At 37.3% G+C, this 19,606-nt stretch overlaps 1 protein-coding gene across 2 annotated transcripts in view; it reads left to right on the forward strand.

The window, feature by feature from the left end:
- PTDSS1 (phosphatidylserine synthase 1) overlaps window positions 1-19,331 on the forward strand; it is a 31,569-nt gene extending 12,238 nt beyond the window's left edge. The window contains exons 5-13 of one of the 2 annotated variants that reach the window (XM_075023654.1): window positions 105-263; window positions 3,777-3,928; window positions 5,923-6,064; window positions 6,987-7,099; window positions 8,633-8,698; window positions 12,570-12,669; window positions 13,846-13,914; window positions 14,446-14,515; window positions 15,851-19,331. In XM_075023654.1, coding sequence (XP_074879755.1) covers window positions 105-263; window positions 3,777-3,928; window positions 5,923-6,064; window positions 6,987-7,099; window positions 8,633-8,698; window positions 12,570-12,669; window positions 13,846-13,914; window positions 14,446-14,515; window positions 15,851-15,963 — 984 coding nt within the window. In that variant the 3' untranslated portion in view covers window positions 15,964-19,331. The remainder of the gene's footprint in view (window positions 1-104; window positions 264-3,776; window positions 3,929-5,922; window positions 6,065-6,986; window positions 7,100-8,632; window positions 8,699-12,569; window positions 12,670-13,845; window positions 13,915-14,445; window positions 14,516-15,850) is intronic. The other variant, XM_075023655.1, reaches the window with a different exon arrangement.
- The last annotated feature ends 275 nt before the right edge of the window (window positions 19,332-19,606 follow it).

The raw sequence follows: 19,606 nt of genomic DNA on the forward strand, positions 1-19,606 counted from the left end.
TTATTGCACTGGATAGAAAGAAGTTTCTTCATTCTAGTGTTTCTGAAGTTGCTTGTTGATTGAGGTTTTTTGTTGTTTTTGTTTGTGGTTTTTTTCATTAACAGGAGTATGCTGTGAACTGTCATGTTATCACGTGGGAGAGAATCCTTAGCCACTTTGATATATTTGCTTTTGGGCATTTCTGGGGCTGGGCTATGAAGGCTTTGCTGATCCGGAGCTATGGGCTATGCTGGACTATTAGCATCACCTGGGAGCTCACTGAAGTAGGCCACCCATTTATCTTAATTATAAGCAAATGTATGAGGCTTGAATTGTTCTTGAGGGGCTGGAGGGGGGGTAGTGTGAATGTTATGTGAATGATGACTCGCTAGTTCTCAGTATAGATTTACATTTTAAGCCTTATAACTCAGATGCTGAGCAATTGATGCATTTGCATTAGTGGACAACAGCAAACTGGGATTTTAGGTAAGTGACTTCCTACTACTTGAGCAGGAGGAAAGTCTAGGCCAGCCTATTGATACCATCCATAATTTGTTTTTCTGCTGTTCTGGGAGTCAACACTCATGCTGCTTCAGATGTTGACTAATATTCTGTGATTCAGAGCAATTGTTCTCCTTTTTCACCTTGCAATATCTGTGATCTACTGTCATGATCCCCTCAACCCAAATACAACAGTATTACACATTGTGTATAGTTGTGCATACTGTACAGTGAAATGGAGTTGAGGGATCCCTGAGGAAGGTGTGAGGACCCATGAGAAGAAGTCTATATGTGATGGCAAGACACCATTTGGTGTGTTGTTTTCTGTCATAATGCCTGAGTGCATAGACCTTCTTCTGTTAAATTGTACCCCACAAGCCTAATTTATTCATGTTCAGTGACATTAAAATGTGATTTTTATTAGGCCTGCACCATGGTTTGGAGGACCACTGACTTATTTTTGTTACCTAGTTTTACCACAGTTCTCCCAAGCACATGCTTAAGTCATTTGACTCTTGGCACTTTCAAATCATATTTTGGATTAAAAAAAAAATACAGATACTTGACTTGATTCAGTCAATTGACTGTTACTTGGACTGCTGGTTCTTATCGTTCAATCTGTTTTAAGAATTCAAGCTGATTAATTGCTACTCTAAATATTTTCATTTGCATGTAATCTAGAGCTTGATTAGTAGAATATGTGTCACCTAAAATCCAAGGATGCGTTTCTATAAAAATAAGTTTAATTCCATTGTATTCTTTGATTGGACAATTTAGAGGAAAAAAATATCCAATTTTTATCACCTTTTGGGACAGTATAGTCTAATGTGTCACACTTCAAATAGTGTGGATGTAAACACCTGAATTTAGTCTTTAAAATCATAGTTTTCTCTAGAGCTTGCTGTCTTGAGAATGCTTGAGTCATCTGACAAGGCATTTATAATTCAGAAACATAGGTAAGGATTTAGTTGTCTGAAATTAAACTTCTGGGTTTGAAAATACTGGTGCCATGAGTTCCTTTTCAAAACATGTTTTTGTTCTGTGGCATTGAAGGATATGCTGTTTGAAATTGCTTAAGATTAGGATTTCACAAGTACCCATTCACAAAAAGCAACTCTGCTAGTTATTGTTTTCAGTTTTTTCCTCCAGAAAACAATAAATTTGCATTTGTTTCACATGCATTCTTATCGTTCGGTTGATCATTACACAGCCATCATCGTCAATTTGACACCACATAGGGTGTCTAGTATTCCCTGTTGTTGAAAGGCAGATTATTGGAACAGACAATGTGTTGGGTAAGGTTCAATATATAGAGAGGTTATCACCACTCAAAGGGATTTTTAATGAATTAGTTAATTTAGGAGAGTCATTAGAAACCTATAGAAGTTATCAAGGCAGTTACACAAGGATTTAGCTGTGCATCTTCTATTAACACTAATGGATTTCAGCTGGTTCCCTGTTTTGAAATGGGACACTTGGCTTATGCTCCTTACTATTGGATTAAAGTTGGGATGCAAGCAGACCTCATTCTCTCATTCTGAGAAGACAGCTAGCACCTTAGAGATGGTCTGCCTAACACCTGTGCTCTGGTTTTTGCTGCCTTATTATCTGTAACTTCTGGTGTCTTTGGCTGGATTACTGCAGATTGAGATTCATAGCCCAGTGCCCTTTTCAGGTTAAAATAATTTAAAATGTGAAAAGGAAACTGTAGCAGGATAATGAGCAACATTGTATAGCTTGGGTCCTGAAGAGAAATTCAAATTTTCTTTTCTACAGGTTGAAATTCCCATAGCCTTGTCAAAGAAAAACTAGTTGCTTTGATATACTTTTGCAAGAGTTTTCAAAGGAACTGTCGTTATCAATATCACTGTAACTTATTATAAATGGACCAGCATTCATTCTTGCTGTATACAGAGAACATTCTTCTTGTTCCTTTTCCCACATCTGATTTTTTTCCCAATATTTTATTTATACATCTGTTAACAAAAGATACTTAATTACAAAATCAAACCATTAATCTTCCACAGACACAGTGTATGTACATTAACTGACAAAAATTGTACTGTTTTTGTAGAGCTAAGAATTTTCTTTACTTTGCTGTGTGTTCTGTTGAGCATCTCCTTGAGTATTCCAAAGGGACTGCTTAACACATAGCTGTCTTGATTTCCAGTCCACAGCTAACTTTTTCAGTTTATTTTTTGGGTTGCTGGGATTTTTTTCTTGTAGAATAGAGAATACAATTATTTTCTCTTAAGGGAGAACTAGAGGCGCTGAATCCATTTCTAGCTCTCAGTAAATTGTATCTTGCCTTAACTCTGGCCAGTTGCTCTCCTTCACTCTATCAAAAGTGTAGAGTCACCAAATGTATCTGTAAATACATTTAATTGCCTTGCTAATGTCTCATAGTGGTCTTCAGTTAATTTCAGTATTCAGAAAGGAACAGCTTGCTTCAGAGGTAAATGATTTGTGTACTTTCCAGGGGAAGTCTTTAAGGGACTGAATATGTTTTTGTGTATCCAGATGGTGTCAGCTTTTCAGTCTGATGTTGGTTTCTTTCTGGCCTATTTTCCAGTATCTTCATCATAAAAGTACCTTCATCATTAGTGCTTAGCAGAGACCAAGCAGGAAGGGCGAGTTGGAATATCCTCTTAACTTCTTGAACCATTCTGGATCAAGTATAGCAGCAAAGCTTGTAGTGTCTGAAATATTGGTGAACTCTTAATCTTTTTTACAGTTATTAAATTTCTTAAAAATAGTAAATGAAAGAAAGTTTTGAAACAGAACAAGTCTTAAGTTCTGAACTCCAGCATGCTTTAGTACTGACAGATGTTACAAATGCATCCATTCTACTTACTGCATCTTGTTGCTGGTTTAGAAAACATACTTCTTAAAACTATTTAGCAAAAAGAAAACAAAGATTCTCCTCAATTTATTTTTTTTAAAGCACAAAACACTTTCTTTCCTCCAAGAAATGCAGTAGTTCTTCTTGTTTCATGCCTTTCTATGAATGTTCTGTATATCATCTTTGAGAGGCCAAGGACTGGCATGATATCCTTATATACAGCATAGCCCCAACAGGGAATGGTAAGAAGGAAACCTCTGATGTCTTGTGTCGTTCTATCCAAGGCCTTCTGAAGTCAATGGAAGGATGCCCATCAAATTTCAGTGGCTGTGGCTCGTGTTCTTGGAAGTATGACAATACTGAAAAGCTGATTTTTTGAATGTGTACTTAAAAAGTGAATTTAGATTAATTCTGTGCTGTTCCTCACCCAGAATCTTTTTGCTGTATTCTGTAGCTCTTCTTCATGCACCTTCTGCCTAATTTTGCTGAATGCTGGTGGGATCAAGTCATTTTGGACATCCTGCTTTGTAACGGGGGTGGCATCTGGTTGGGCATGGTAGTTTGTCGTTTCTTGGAGATGAGGACCTATCACTGGGCAAGCTTCAAGTAGGTCTAAATTAAAGCTTGATAAACATTATGTTTGATGTTATAATATTAAATTCATTTCCTTGGGAAATAGACCTTTGCATACGTAAAACACATGTGGTATAGAAATAGCATGCAATCTGCATGTGCTAACAATGCCGTAAATTTATTTTAAATGTTAAAAAGCCTTCTCATAATAATGCTACTGTACAGCATATATTTGTAAGTATGATTATGTGTATATAATTTTCCTTTGCAATCTAAGTTAGAAGCCTTGATGCAAAATGAAAATATAAAGTAGTAAAGCTATTTGCATTTTTAGTTTATTTTGTACAGCTAAAACTTTGAGGAAGGCAGTGACCAAAAATTCTAATTGTTTTCTCATTATACAATGTTTTTTAACAAGATTTGGGCTCACCTTGATGAGGCATTAGTGTGGCAATCTGTCAGCACTAGTTGTAATTGCAGAAGAGGAATCAGGCTGATTGTACCTGTGCTGTGAATTGCCTTAGCCCATTTCTGACCCTCTAAAATAAATGGAGTAATTGCAAAATAAAGTAGCATATGTTGTGTAAAAGGGCAACAGCTTATGGCCTAGTAAATGTCAGTTCCTAGCTGTCCAGGTGTGGTTCCTTTCATAGTTTTTTGCACCTCTCCTGCCTTTTTCCCTGCCAGTTGGTGGCAAGCATGGTTATCAGCATGTTACCAATGGTATAGATGAAATGATCAAGTACAATGAATTGCCAAAGGATACTGCCTTGAGAGTTGGAAAAGGAGCTCAAATCTTGCCTTCCGAATTTGTACCCTACATGAACTTCTGTACCACTTTCTTTTCTTACTCACAAATTTGTTAATTGCTCTAAGAACCATCTAGCCTTTAGTCCAAATTCAATTTTCCTGCATTTCAGTTCAGGAGGAATAATGAGCATTATAGAATTGATGGCCCCTATGTTTTTAGAGAGTTCACTGAAAGTTAAAACAGCAGAATACCTATGGCAGGACTAGTCTTCACTGTCTTTGTGGAATAATTTTTTTCCTCACGTTCTTTTAAATGCATGAGTAGATTTTTTTGGGACCTATACTGCGAAGATGAGCTGCATAGAATGAGAAGCCTTTGCCTGTGCCCTCTTGTGTTCTTTTTCTTTCTTCATTGAATAAATGCAGATCTTAAAGATTAGAAGTTTCCCCCTAACCTAGATCCCACTAGCCTAAAAGAACACAAGTATCAGAAATGTCAGATGTGAATCTCCTTTTTTTCCAGAAGGGCTAGGGAAATAACAGGGTGAAAACTGACTTCTAGCCTCACTAGTCTTCCTTCAGAAAAGGAAACTCTGAGTTTTTCTTAGATACCCTGTCCTTTGGATGCTGTTGCTCATCTGAATTAATGTTATCAAAAGCAAGAACCAGTAACACATCTGTCAGATGAACCTCTATTTGCATCCTCTTTCAAAAGGGAATTTAATAGCCTTCTAGCTTTTAACAGTGCTATTGCATTTCTCCAGAAGATTTGCATGCATCTAATATCAGAACAGCAGGGGTTGTGTGTGCTGGAAGTGCAGTATTTTGAAGCCTGTGGAGCCAGCCCCTTATACAATTAATGAATGATGAATCTGACAGATTCTTGAAGGATTGATGTCAGTGAGCTCTAGAACAAGGAGTCTTTGGGATAAGAGCAGTGGCAGCATAGAGTAGGAAGAAATATCCTCTAGATTTTCCAAGGGTGTTGCAGGATCGCAATCCTTGTTTCTTTCCTTCATGGAGAGAATGATAGGTATGTTTTGTAGTTACTGACTGAGTGTAGAGGAGGGTGGACTTCCATAGCAGAATGCACCCTGACTGAAATGCTTAATAGATTATGTTTCTTAATTCACCCTTGCCTGGTACACAGTTGTGTCTGTGAAGATCTCTGCTGTCCAGTGAAAAAGTGTGATTGTTCTGAAACATCAGTAACATGGCTATTGCTTTTTTTTTCTTGCATATTCCTTGTATTTACTTCAGCCATTCTCTTTTTCTAGGGACATTCACACAACCACAGGGAAAATCAAAAGAGCTGTATTACAGTTCACCCCAGCCAGCTGGACCTACGTCCGCTGGTTTGACCCTAAGTCTTCATTTCAAAGAGTGGCTGGAATCTACCTTTTCATGATCATTTGGCAGGTAAGAAATAAATTCTGTGAAATCAAAGCTGCTGTCAGCTCAGTTACTTATTGGCTGTGTTTGGCTAGAAGATATTCTAATGCAATGTATGTCCATCATTGAAATACGCAGTTAAATGAATTGCTAATACAGAATTGGTCAGGGCGTTGTTCACAGGAGTTACGTTATAGTTCAAGAGTGTAATTACAGAATCTGTCAAAAACCCCAAATATTACAGACTGCTGTATTGGCCATCATATTGCTCTTTGCAATTGATACAGTTTTATAAACTGCTAGACAGTGGGGTTTTGGAGTGGGTTTTCATTTGTTTTGGGGTTTTTTGTGTGGGGTATTTTTGGTTTTGGTTTTTTTCTTTCCCATTGACTATTGGATGGATCACTAATACTCAGAATTCTGGCCTTGATCCGGCAAGACTCCATAACACGTCCTAATTGCTTTGGTACTTCGTCGTGCAAATGCTAGCAGACTTCACTAAAACTCCCCCCCCCTTTTTTTGTTTTTTTAATTTGCTGGATTTAGCTTTTAAAAGGAGAACTAGAAGTGTTTGCGGTACATTTTCTTTCTTCATCTCTACCAAATTTGTCTCGGTCATTCTTACCTGATTTAGGATATGAAAGTTATCAGAAGACCTCTTCAGTGTGAATTACTGTCTGGTCCCTTAATGGGTTCCTGAAAGACAGCAAATACTTTCATAGAGGTGTCTAGAGGACAATTCTTTGTTTTACTAGTATATTCCTTGCCTGTCCTGGAGCAGGAATCTCAGACTCTTTAAATCCTCAATCTAACTAGCAGGGCTGTGTTAGAGCATAGATAGTTTTCCTTCAGTGTTGCGGTTTCCACATTAATCTTTGCACATCTTCTGTAGTAACTCATTAAAAGTTATGCAAGTTGAACGCTATTAACTAACTTTTTTTTTTCCTAGCTGACTGAGTTGAACACATTCTTTTTGAAACACATCTTTGTGTTCCAAGCAAGCCACCCTTTAAGCTGGGGGAGAATTCTCTTCATAGGAATCATTACAGCACCCACTGTAAGGTAATTTTGTTGCCATGGTGTTTTTTCTTTGGTTTAAAGTAGCTTGACTTCTAGGCACCCAAGAACTGCATAGAGTTTGTGAGTAAGTCCAGCACCTTTCAAGAAATTTATGCTTTTGCCACCATGAAAAGCAAAACAATAATCACTTGTCAGAAAATACACTTTATTGAAAAGTAAACTAATAAGGTAAGATGTATATAAACATCTGTGTTTCCATAGGGATGCAGAACCAGTCTGTTCCGTCTTCTGTTTTTATAGCATCTCCCTGTTGTGTGAGTTAGCTGCATATGTTATCCTTGAGGACTGCATGTGAAAGTATCCAAGTTGATGAGTCAGCTGCTCACAAAAGTGTAGATGAGGAAAAATAGAGCTGTTGTTTCTCCTGAGCTCCTTATTCTGTGTGTCTACAGAAAATATTAGCATGTTATAAGAAAAGATAGAGCATTACCATATTCAGAGTAACAGAACAGTACATGTGCAATGTTAACAGCTGTGTAGAAACATTAACCTGCTTTTAGTCATGTGCACTATTTCATGTTGTTAGCAGAGTCCCCTTAATTTTTTTTTTCCTTTGACAATAGATGGAGGTACACAGAATGCACACAGTTCCGAAGTTAGAGGAAGGGAATTTCCCATTCATGAGTAAAGTGACGTTACCTTGGACAGTTAAATGGCAGCCATGCGTTGGTTTATTCCTAAAATACAGCTGTTAGTGTCTCAAGTTATGTGCAGTGATTTCACACTGTTAATTAAATCACCTTAAACATCCTTATAAGCTCCTGTGTAGGTGAACTTTTAAGTATTTTTATGGCACTTGCCAACCTGTAGAAGTCTTTATTCTTAACCAATCCTTGTATTGTTGGATTAATAACACTTGTCTTCCCCATCTGTAAGTGGAAATCAGAGACTGAGAAAAGGAACTTTGATTCCACTTCTTTGGAATTCCCCTCTCTAAAGTCTTAAAATTTAGGAGCATAAAAAACAAAGCAGAAAGATCTCCACACTGTTTTTAAAATAGTGAGAAATTCTACTCTGTTCTTGAGGGGAAAACATGCCACTGGTTAGAACACTCTCCTAGGATATGGAATAGCTATGTTCAGTTTCTTTCAAGATTCAAACCCACATCTCTCAAGAAAATGCAGTTGTTAATAAATTGAAGACAAACTGTGGAAAAAGTGTAGGATTCTCTAATTCTTTCAAAGCTGCTGTTGCACTTTGCCTAAAAGAACTGGAGATTCAGTAGAGAGGCAAGAAGCAAATACATAGCTTTGTTAGCCTACTGGTTTGGGTACTTTCCCAGTCCTTGCTCTCAGGTTTGTTTTCTGTGTTGTTTCAAGCTATTTGATCTATGTGATAATCTGTCCTACTAGAATTGAAGCCATCTGTTAGACATCCAGTGTTAATGCATATGATTTTAACTATCAGCACTTCATTTTTGTTATAGATGTATTTGTAACATAAACTTGTTTTCTAAATGTAAATACTCCGGGGAATTTCAACTTCACTGAAGAGTTTTCTTGTTTTACTTCTCAGACAATACTATGCATACCTCACGGATACACAGTGCAAGAGGGTGGGAACTCAGTGCTGGGTGTTTGGGTAAGTGTTCTTGCTGCATTCTTGAAGCACTTGTCCAAGTGTTAAGTATGAGTCCAGCACAGGAACAGGCTTTGCATGAAGCTAGTCCTTGTTTGGTATTGGTTTTAGTATAAAGAACAGTATGGAGAGGTTTTCTTTTTTTCACAAGTTCAGAGGAAAGGAAAATTCTGGATTTGGAGGTAGAACATGGGAAGTGATGGAATGAGTAAGGAGAAGAACAGAAGGAAGAACTAGAAACTGCTGGATAAAGCTAGGCTTCTTCAAAGTAGCATTGGCCTTGCTGCCCATATTCTCAGTCAGGTGAGAAGGATAAAACTTTAGCCTCTACCGCTTGCCTGTCATAGGAGCAATGTTTACCTGGCCATCAAGGTGGGCATTGCTGCTGTTAGTGGAATCACAACAGAAGACAGTGAAACAAACCATGTTTATCAATGATTTCTATTCTGTTCTCAAAGAGGGAAAGGAATAACACTATGAATGATGGTTACCTTGGCTACAATCTCTTTCAACATGTCTCATGGAGGAGATGTTTAAATGAAGAGTTTGCATGTTTGCTTCTGGTGAGAACTTCCTTCTCGAGATGGCTTGACTAAAATGTACTGTTCTGCAAACCTGAAGCATATGCTATTGTAGCATTGTAAAAGCTTTGTGTAATTAGGCAGTGTAGTAGTGTCCCTTTTGATTTATGACTTGGAAGCTTACAAATGGGAAAACATAAAAGATCCTAAATAATGTCTTAAAGAAAAAACATATATGTATTTTAAGAAACTATTCAAGAAGCTAATTTCTGATAGCAATGATTTTAAATTAAAACAGCCATTTCATTCTCTTTGTCAAGATTAATGTATTTCTTAGTTCCAGAATTGTCTGAACCATTTTTGTGTTTAATAGAAGAACCTATTACTGTTTTAAATTGGAATAGCATTTCAATGAGCCATAAATACGCCGATCTAATTTAGAGGCAGTGCTCTGGCAAACTTACCTCACCTTTGCTATTAGTCTTAGGGATGTTACAGAGTTTTAGGAACAGTGCTGGGCTGGAACATGTGTTTCCAAGGGCGCTACACCACCGTAAGGAATGCCTCTTCCTCAACATTTAATTGAGATGAGAGCAGAGCATGCTGCAATGTAATTGAAGGGATTTCTACTCTTGTTTTAAATGTACCCTGGAGAACATGACACATGTCTCCTTGGGTTTGGCTGGGCTTAAATGTTCACCTCTTTCACTGACTTATCACCTTCCTGGATGGATCTATTACTGTCTTCAACTCATGACTGTAACATCCAATGGACATACAAATGTTCTTAGTGGGGCTGAGTACAAGTCGATGATATTTTCTGGAAGCCTAAACCTCCTTACTTAGGGAGGATCCCCCTCCTTGAAACATGCGTTACGATTCCTAAAGAGAGTCTGTAACGTACACAGTCCTTAAAAAGGATTTTTTTAAATGATCATGGCAGAGTAACTTGTCTTTCTGGGTTTGGTATGGATGGTGCTTTAGTACTGAAGATAACTAATTAATCACACAGTTAATGTGACTACTTAATTTACAATTAGAATCAAATAACCTTGCTCTGTGCATAAACACCTTGGTAGTTACAGATCAACTATATTAATATTTTGGAGATACACATTTGAATACAGACAAGTTACTGAAATCTGTATTTAAATGATTTAGGAATTTATATGTTTATATGAAAAAGGAAATTTTCTCAACTATAGATGGTAATTTTAGACTCTTATTAGACTCAATTCTATAATCTGGGGGTAAGAATTTTCAAGTTCTGCATTATGAAGAAAGAAAGATGAACTCCTCTTTCATCCAAGAGAAAGAATATATTCTTTTGCAAACCAAAGGGAAATATGATGCTGAATGTTTGCCTTGGCTCTGAAAAATTGTTAAGGATTACAGAAACCATCATCCTTGGTTCAAAGCTCTCACTGAACACATTAATATGTCAACATGTCGATATGTCAACACATATATGTCAATAAATAGATGCCCAAATATCTCTTTACGATCGTATAGCAAGAACTGCGATAGAATATTCATCTACAGTGTGATCTAATTATGGGAAACGTGCATGGACTAAGTATTTTCCTTGATACTGCTTAGTTCTATAATTTGCTAGAAAAAACAGAACACCACTAGGACTTCCTGTCGTTTGTTAGAAAAGCAGCACTCTTCCAGTAATTTAACTATCCAGAATATAATTTCTGAAGCAATTAAAAGCAAATATATAGAATATTCATATCTATGGTGATCAAGACACACTTCTAAAGGCACAAATTGAATTTGTAACAGCCTAACCACGGGAATAATTAAAATTAGTGCCTTGCATTAGTATGAAACTCTGTTCTCTGTGACTTGACATATACTGTAGCATCACTTTCAATAGATGGACAGGAAATGATGTAAGGCATGAACAAGGCCAGTGCAACAGCTCTCCTGGAAATTACGCTATTTTCATTAAGGTGAAGCCTTTCAAAAAGCAATATCTGTTAAGATGTTACAAGACCATTTTGATTGAACAAAAACTTAGTGTCTTTAATTCTATTGAGTATTCTCATCACCCTTCAGTAGGACACTAATGCTTTTCACTGTCAGCATTCTTCTATCTTTTGATTTACCACTTCTTTAACTGTAATAGCTGTCCTATTTTATAATGTGCTTAACCCAAGTATTCTTGACAAAAATAATGGAAAGAATGTATAAATCTAGCACAAACAGCTGTATCATTTTTTTGAGTCCTTGTTGAAAATAGCCTATTGTTTTGTTTATACCTTCAAGTGTATCATACCCTCATATGTTTGTTTCCTGATGGTGGTCTTTCTGTTCTCACTGCTGTAGTTCAGTTTAGCTATTTTTTAATCTGCAGCTGGATCAGTGAGAATCATATAAAACTAAGAAAGATAAATAGTTGGTGTCCCAATAGAGTAACACTGCTCTCAAGTTTTTACTAATATGCACCTTGTTAATTTGCAGTATTGGTCAATTAGGTGTTACTTCCACAATTCTAAGTTTTGACCCTACTTATGCTGCAAGTCACATTAGATGGTACAGAGAAAGCTGTAATTTATTATTTGCACCAGGACCATCTCTTCAATACCAGTGGTTAAGTCATGCAGACATCTTCCTCCCCCTTTCACGGAGGGAGCTGGGTCCTGTTTGCCAGCTTTATGCCTGAAAAGATGTAAACATCTGGTAATGGGGAGAGAGCTGGAGATGATACTTGTTTTGATTGTTATAATGCCAGAGAAGAAAGTAAATACTGCAATTTTTCCTCTGACATTTCTCCTGAAATCCTCTGATACTGTAGTGTGGACCTGAGTTTATACATAAACCAGGGCAAATGCATGGATTCTCAGAATTTGAAATGCTGTTTCATGTTAATTTTCTCATTAAAATTCATCTGAAGCAAGCAAAGTAGCCTATTTAGAATTGTAGTAAATTTACATCCAGTAGAGAAATACCCAAAGCACAGTTCTAGTTCACCCAACAGGGAGTCTGTTGGTTGTTCGGCATGGAAAAGAAATTTATATCTGGTGAGGGCTGAAGCACAATGGTAGGTATAAACCAAAATTCTCTGCCATTGACACACACTCCTGCTTGTTCCCTGGACAAGCAGAGGCTTGCGGAATTGTGAACTGCTAGTTGTTCACTGTTTGTGCTGTTTATGCTGAAGAAAAGTATAGAAAGAAAAATAAATTTCCCAAAGAATTTCAGTTAATGTTGGTGTTGGGGAGGTGTGTGCTCACTAGAGAGTAATGCTTGTTTAGAGCTGGGGTCTGGGTTGTGAACAAGTGAGTTAAATCTTTAGTGTTTGTAACCACCACCACCCCCCCCCCCTTTTTTTCATTTACCCACAGGGTTATTGCTTTCCTTGAAGCTATTGTGTGCATAAAGTTTGGACAGGATCTTTTTTCCAAAACACAAATACTGTATGTTGTGTTTTGGCTTCTCTGTGTGGTAAGTGAGATTTCTCATGTGAAACATAAAGCAGGGCAAAACCATTGAAAGCATCTAAACAGCTTCCTCTCTGGAACATTGGCAGCAGGGGATCGTTGTGGGGGAATGCTGGTAAGGAGCTTTGTGCACATTCTAGGAAAAGCAAATGCTAGATCATTTAGAACACACTTTGAAGGAACTAGAATAACTTTTTTCCTCATTTCATGACAGAGCAGAATATAGCCACTTTACCAGTGCTTAACAATGAAACAAACGCTAGTTATAAGGCGCTTTATCTTTGAGAGAAAATGTCAGTTTGGTTGAGGCTAACTTTAGTGGTGCTTGCTATAGTGCCCACTGAAAAGGAACAGGAGTTAATGAATAGCATTAATAAGTAATGCATGTTGTTTCACACTGAAGTCTTATAACTATGTAAACAACCCTGCTTTATCAGGCAAATCATTCTCACTTAGCCCGCAACTTTCTGTACTTCAGTGTGATTCCTGAAAATGCAGCATGAAATGCCTGTTTTATAACAGTAGATGGATGTTTGTCTTGCCAGACTTGTAACTCCAATGTCAAACACATTTTTAATGGTCAGTGAAAAATAAGGCATTTATAATGGGCTGACAGATAAATACTTCTCCCTTCTAGTTGGGGACACAGTTTGAACAGGTGATAGGCAGTCAGAATTTATTGTTCTCTTATTTAGCATGATGATTTTATTCCTGAAACTTCAGAGGAGAGAAGTATTTAATTGCTTCCCAGATCAGAGCACCACAAAACCAAACATGTAACTGAGACTGAAGCATGGGGCAGGGAGAAGGAGAAATTTTTTTCTCCCAGGCTGGTTGTTCCTGATAATATACCTACAAGTGCCTACCAGCTGCCTTTGTATGATGACTGTACAGGGTGAGGACAAAAATCATACTGACAGTGTATCCAACATGTATGTGGGTGATCTCTATGTATTCTCATGCTCCCATTAAGAACTGGTCTGCATACCGCATGGTGGCAGAATACGTGTGTACCTTAAAATTGAAGCATGAGTTTTACTCATCCTGAAAAAAGATGCAGAGAGAAGCAGAGCATGAAAGTCTCTGAATGCGGAATCTCCAGTGACTCTTTTGAACCAGTAAGGAATTTGGAAAAAGTTTTACAGATTACTTTTTCTTTTTCTTCTCCTTCCTTGTTTAGGCCTTTACAACTTTCCTGTGTTTATATGGTATGGTTTGGTATGCAGAATACTATGGCCACCGAGAAAAGGTACTTTATTAAGAAGCCTGGTTTTATTTTATACCAGAGTTAAAACTGCAAAACTCCTAGATATTAGAATTCTTTACCAGAGCTAGTATAAATGGGGATGAGGGGGGATGGTCCAGAGTCTAACTGAAGTCAATAGAAAGAACTCTGGATTCAACGAGCCTTGGACAGATCCCAAATTACACTGTGGTTTCTAAAGAATGCTGTCCTCTTAGTTACTCAAAATGAGGCTGTAATTTTAGCAAAGCATTCAGGGATGAATGGTTAGCTAATGTTCCCATTGTACAGGTGGAATGCTAGCGGAATATTAAGAATACTTGGTTACACAACAGACCACATGGCAAGTGGTGAGTTCTTATTGTATCATCTATGTTGTACCTTCTAACTAAGAAGGGAAGAGTCTTAAGTACTGGCTGAATGTTTTATGAGGACTTCTGCCACAGTTTAAATTTAAAGTCTAATTGCAAACAGGTGAAGTGCTGATCAAAAGAACCACCAGCATCCCAATGACATGTGTCCTTCTTGCTTTTACAGACCTTATCAGAAAGTGAAGACAGCCCATACAGTCCCGATGCTTCCTGGCTTCATTCTAAATTCAGCAGAGGTATTGGCACTTTTGCAACTATATTCTCCAAGTATTAGCATTAAGGCTCAGCACTGGGAAACGAGACCTGAGAAACTTACCTTGGAGGCAACTGGACTTAAATGTTCCTGCAGGAACTATACAGATAAATCATCTGCAAAGCTATTTTGCTTTACTGCCTTTTTTCTTCTAACTCTTGGGAATGTATTTATTTTTTAATAAAGCAACTGAATTTTTCTGCCATTATTCCCAGCCATTTGTGTACGTTTAGGGCATTATGCATTGCATAACTGTTGTGGACAGGTTTTCTCTCTGAACATTGCATGTTTGATTTGAAACATATGAATGTGAATTGTGCTTTTATTCTTGCTTGCTAAGAAACAGTCAAGAATGTGCCCTGGAGCTTGTGTTCTTACTGACACTTGCCTAGTCAATGCAGTGCTGATGGTCATAAACAGCTTTCTCTGTCCTAAGCAAAGGCAGCCTCCTTCTCTGACTTTTTCCCTACACTAGAGGTTAGTTAAGTTACCTGCCTCCTCCATTAACTCTTTAGTGTGGTCTTGCTTATTGAACAAATGTCAAGATTCATACCTGGAAGTTATCTCTGTCAGAGTTTATGCTCCAGGTATTTGTACCATTAAAAATATTTGTTATTTATCATATGCTTGAAAAGCACCTACAGCAGAGCTGCTTTATATTTCAAACATGATTTTTCTGGATGCTGATATTAATTTATTCTCAGTTTAGTAAATTTGTAGATTTTTATATTTTCTTGAGAAAAATTGCTTGCACTCAAAATGTTTTTCCCATTTATATATGCTGGAGAAATCTGGCCAAGCAAATATTTATCTGACTTTGTTACTTCATTAATTACAAACTTCAGTCTCTTTCATGTTTTGCTCTTGAATCGTTGTTTCATTCCCCATTGTCTCCCTCTGCTTTCTCAAGAGTCAAACATGGTCTGTCATGTAAAAGACTGAAAACAAGAAATATACTCTTACAAGGATCTGTGACCTCACTTCCATAGTTCTTAATTGCTGATAGTAGTACCTGCCAGTAATAAAAATGTGGAGGTTTAATTATTGGTGTCATTTAAAATGGAGGATGTTTCACCACTATATTCTGCTATAGTAAACTTCTGAATTTTTTGGAGGAGGAGGAATTTTACAGAAGTCTTAAGAATTGCTTTTTTAGAAAAAAAAAAAGGCCACTAGATGGAGTAGAAGTATCAGCCAGTTTATATTAGCCTGAAATAATCCAAACTGCAAACACTGTAGCTCTAGAAAGCCTTACTGTCTTTTAGACAAGAGCTTGACAATGTCAAATATATATAGTCAAAAGATATTTATTTCTCAGCAGGTGCTGACAATAGTCCACCAAAACATTCAGTCAATAGTGAAAGCCATTCATCTAGAAGGAGGAATCGGCACTCCAAATCAAAAGTAACGAATGGAATCGGCAAGAAATAAGAATGGTCTCTGAAGATATCCTACAGTGTGACCAGAGGTGACAAAGAAAATCAGACCTGGCTCTGAATTTCCAAATGGAAGATTGATTTTTAAATTTAAAAGTTAAAAAAAGGAGGTGTTGAGGAAAAGGATGATCAAGATGGAGCCATCAGTGTAGTGCAAATCATTGCCTGCTGACACTTGCCATTCACTGATTTAAATCTAGTTTCTTCAGCATGTGGCACCAAAAGCTAATGAAGAGTATGCTGGAAAGAAAAGTAATTTTGTCATAGCAGATACACCCTGTTTTGTGTTCAGGTGTTGCAAGTGCATTTTTAATATCTTAGTTGAGGACTTGAACACAAAGGTTAGTAAACTGATAATCAGTTGGCATAGTTAGTTGGAATTTTTTGTTTTGTTTTACTGTGTTTTTGTTGTTTTCTAGAAGGGTATGCAATCCTTTGACTAAAAGCAACTCTGTCCTTAGTCTCACAACTAAACTTTTCTATACAACAGTTAGTAAATATTTAAAATTTCCATACTTGTATCCAGCTGCTTCCTTTTATGTAAAGGCTCTTTAGACCTGGTGACAGGGTTTTACCAGTGAAGAAATGAATCCAGGTGTCTTGTAAAGGATTTGAAATTGACCTTCAAACATGGTTCTTTTGTTCTGCATTGTCCTTCAGCTTGATTGTTATGCACTTGATTTCTTTTAAGTTTTTTAAATACTTATTTAAAAACCTGTTGCAAAGTAGGGGGCCATACCTCCTGCCCTTAGAGACAGATGTCATGTCATTTAGTTGTTTTTCCTCCTTTACTGCAGTGTGTTTTGCATCTTCAAGTGCAAATATGTCATGTTTTCAGCTGTGTCTCATTGTGTACAATGTTTCTTCCCACTCCCCTCTAATTTGCCTCTGCCTCAGCTGGAACCAGAAATCCCAATCTCTTCAGACTGATATTGGAAACTGCTTTGAAGGCTCTGATGTCCTACTAAGCCTGGTGATAAGGCAGGTTTTTGCTGAAGCTGAGTTGCTTACTACTTCCATAAACATAATTATTTGTGAAGGCTTGCTGTAGTCTTTGGTGTCTGAGAGGCAGCATGATATTACTGTGATATACCCCATTGCTTTGGTATTTCCTGTCATGCAGTCAGATACCCAACAGTGAAGTCACTCTTTCTTGCAGGTTTGGGGTTTTTTTTTGTGTGTGTGTGGTTTCTGGTAGGATTTGTTTATTTGTTTTTAAAATGTATTAATTCTGACATCTAGCAAAGTGGATAATTCTCCAGCAGTGAACGTAATGATTAAGTCAAGAGGTAAACAATCAAGAGCAATCAGTTCCTGTATTAAGTTATCAAAATGTTTTTGTGCCAATTAGATTTTTGGGATTCATGAGGTTCAGAGGGGTAGATAGATTAAGCAGGGATAAGTAATACCCATTAGTCACTTAGTCTTCATAAGAAAATGGGATTTCCTTTTTCTATGAATAATGGTACTGTGATTTGCCACAGGCTAAGTACTAAAAAAAAAAATGCAGCAGAGACTTTATACAAGTGTATGATACTGTAAATAGAAAAAAGTATCCTGCGTAAGCCATTAATTCCTATGTGCCACAGATTATCAATGTTTTCAATGCACTTAAGTATTGCTGCTGAGCTCCTCAGAGGCCCTTCATTTCCCACCCCCCTTTTCAATCAAAGTGTACAACTTGGGAAGTAACATAGTAGAAGCTGCTATATCATCATTGCTACAGTGACATTAAGTGTTACATGAGCAAAAATATTAGGAAGGCTTTTAGGCTTTCCTATAGCTGCTTGGTTTTCATTCGTAGTATAGCAATTCCATGTATTGCCTCCTTATTCGTAATGTACTACATATTGATGAATGTATTTGTGGATTTCTTTGGATACTGAGACTTTTTTATTTTCTTGGTTAATAACTCAGTCTGTGTAAGACTGAAGAATGGCATTGTAAATTTTCTATCAATTCAATACCAAAGGAAGAGATTGGAAGTCTAATGGTTTAGATATATTAAGTACTGTGGTTTTCAAAGGCAAGAGCCTGTTTTGTACTTGCAAGGTGTACACACAACAGCTATGTATACAAAGCTTACATGTGTAAGCAGATGCTGAAGTACAATATCTACGTGCCTGTGGGGACAAGGACACTTTTGTAAATGCAGACCTGGTGCTCACACTGCTGAACTGCACCCTAAAAATATTGGAAGAGCAAATATGAAGTATCATCTTGTTGGAAGCTGACTTCTGTACACTATTACAGCAGTTTGGCCTTGAAGAAATGTTGTCTGACAACACCTTTTAAAAATATTTCTCATGAAGTCTTTTTACTTTTTTGTGTTTCGTTGGTTTGCTTTGTTTTGGTGGGGTTTTGTTTGGGGTTTTTTTGTTGTTTGGTTTTTTTTGTGGTGTGGTTTTTTGTTTTGTTTTGTTTTTTACTACTTTAAAAGATGGATGGCTAGGGAGAGAGGAAACTTAAGTAAACTATTCAAGTGCTGCTTGGAAAATGGCACTTTGTGTCCTCTGTCAGCAGTTCTGGCAATGTGTTCTCACAAGTCCTCCATTGACTGACAACTGTATTTTCAGCCCATCGTTTTGGTCGTGAGCTTTGCACTGGCAAGCATTGGAAAGGTGCTTTTGATCACTGCTGTAAAATTAGTGATCTCAATTTTGTCATTTACTGCGTTACTGCTGAATTCTGTATGTGTGTAACACCTACAATAACAAATCACTGAGCTGTTTAGCAACAAGCATCCATGTATGAGTTCTGCTGCTTGAACAGTATTTTGTAACAGTTATGGAATGCACTGTCCTGTTTTTTAACTACTTGTTCTGTCACAGCCTCTCATTACTACTTTCCTGCTTCTGATGTTCTTTCCTTTCTCTGTCCTCTAGTGATCTCCCCTGCTGCTAGGAGAGATCTGAACTGGCCCTCCAGAGGCTGTCCATCAGGGATGTCAGTCATTGAAGGGAGGCTAATTCAGGACAGCATGGTGTAAGCAAGTGTAAGCAGAGGGTAGTGGCAAGAACTTGAAGTAGTGGATTAAATAAAAATGGAAAGTTCTAAAATGCAGGTATACAGTGAACCAGAGCTAGCCTTGAGTACTGGATTCCAGTATTAAAGTTGCTGCATAGATCATACACCATGTCTAATTAAATATTTGGAGTGTGATTTCAACCAGTGCTTTTGTTACTCTTCTGTGAAGATCATTATTTGATGTTCCAGCTGTTAAAACTTTAATATTTTTTACTTTGTTATCACAAGAGGACACAGATGTAACCATGTATTTAATAGTTTTTGAATAGAGTTGCTCTGTATTGATTGCAAAGTATTGTATTTTGCAATAACTCAGTAAATAAACCCATGTCACCAGTTATGTGTGTTTGTCTGTACCTGCAAGGCATACGAAATGATTACATACTGCCTTTAGAAGCTATTACATTTTATTCTATGTAATTGCATGCTGACAAGTGCAGTGGTTCCTGAGCAGCCTACAGCGCACACTAAGGTTTTGCTGTAATTTATTATTTTGGAGCAGCAGATCTGATAATATGAACAGTTACATTATGTCTTCTGAAGTTTCTCTAGTATACAGGGTAAGTCTTGTCTTAATTATTCTTTCTGGACTTGTTTTCCTATTGGGTGGG

The sequence above is a fragment of the Buteo buteo genome, chromosome 3 (assembly GCF_964188355.1).
Source record: "Buteo buteo chromosome 3, bButBut1.hap1.1, whole genome shotgun sequence".
In the NCBI taxonomy this organism is placed as follows: Eukaryota; Metazoa; Chordata; class Aves; order Accipitriformes; family Accipitridae; genus Buteo; species Buteo buteo.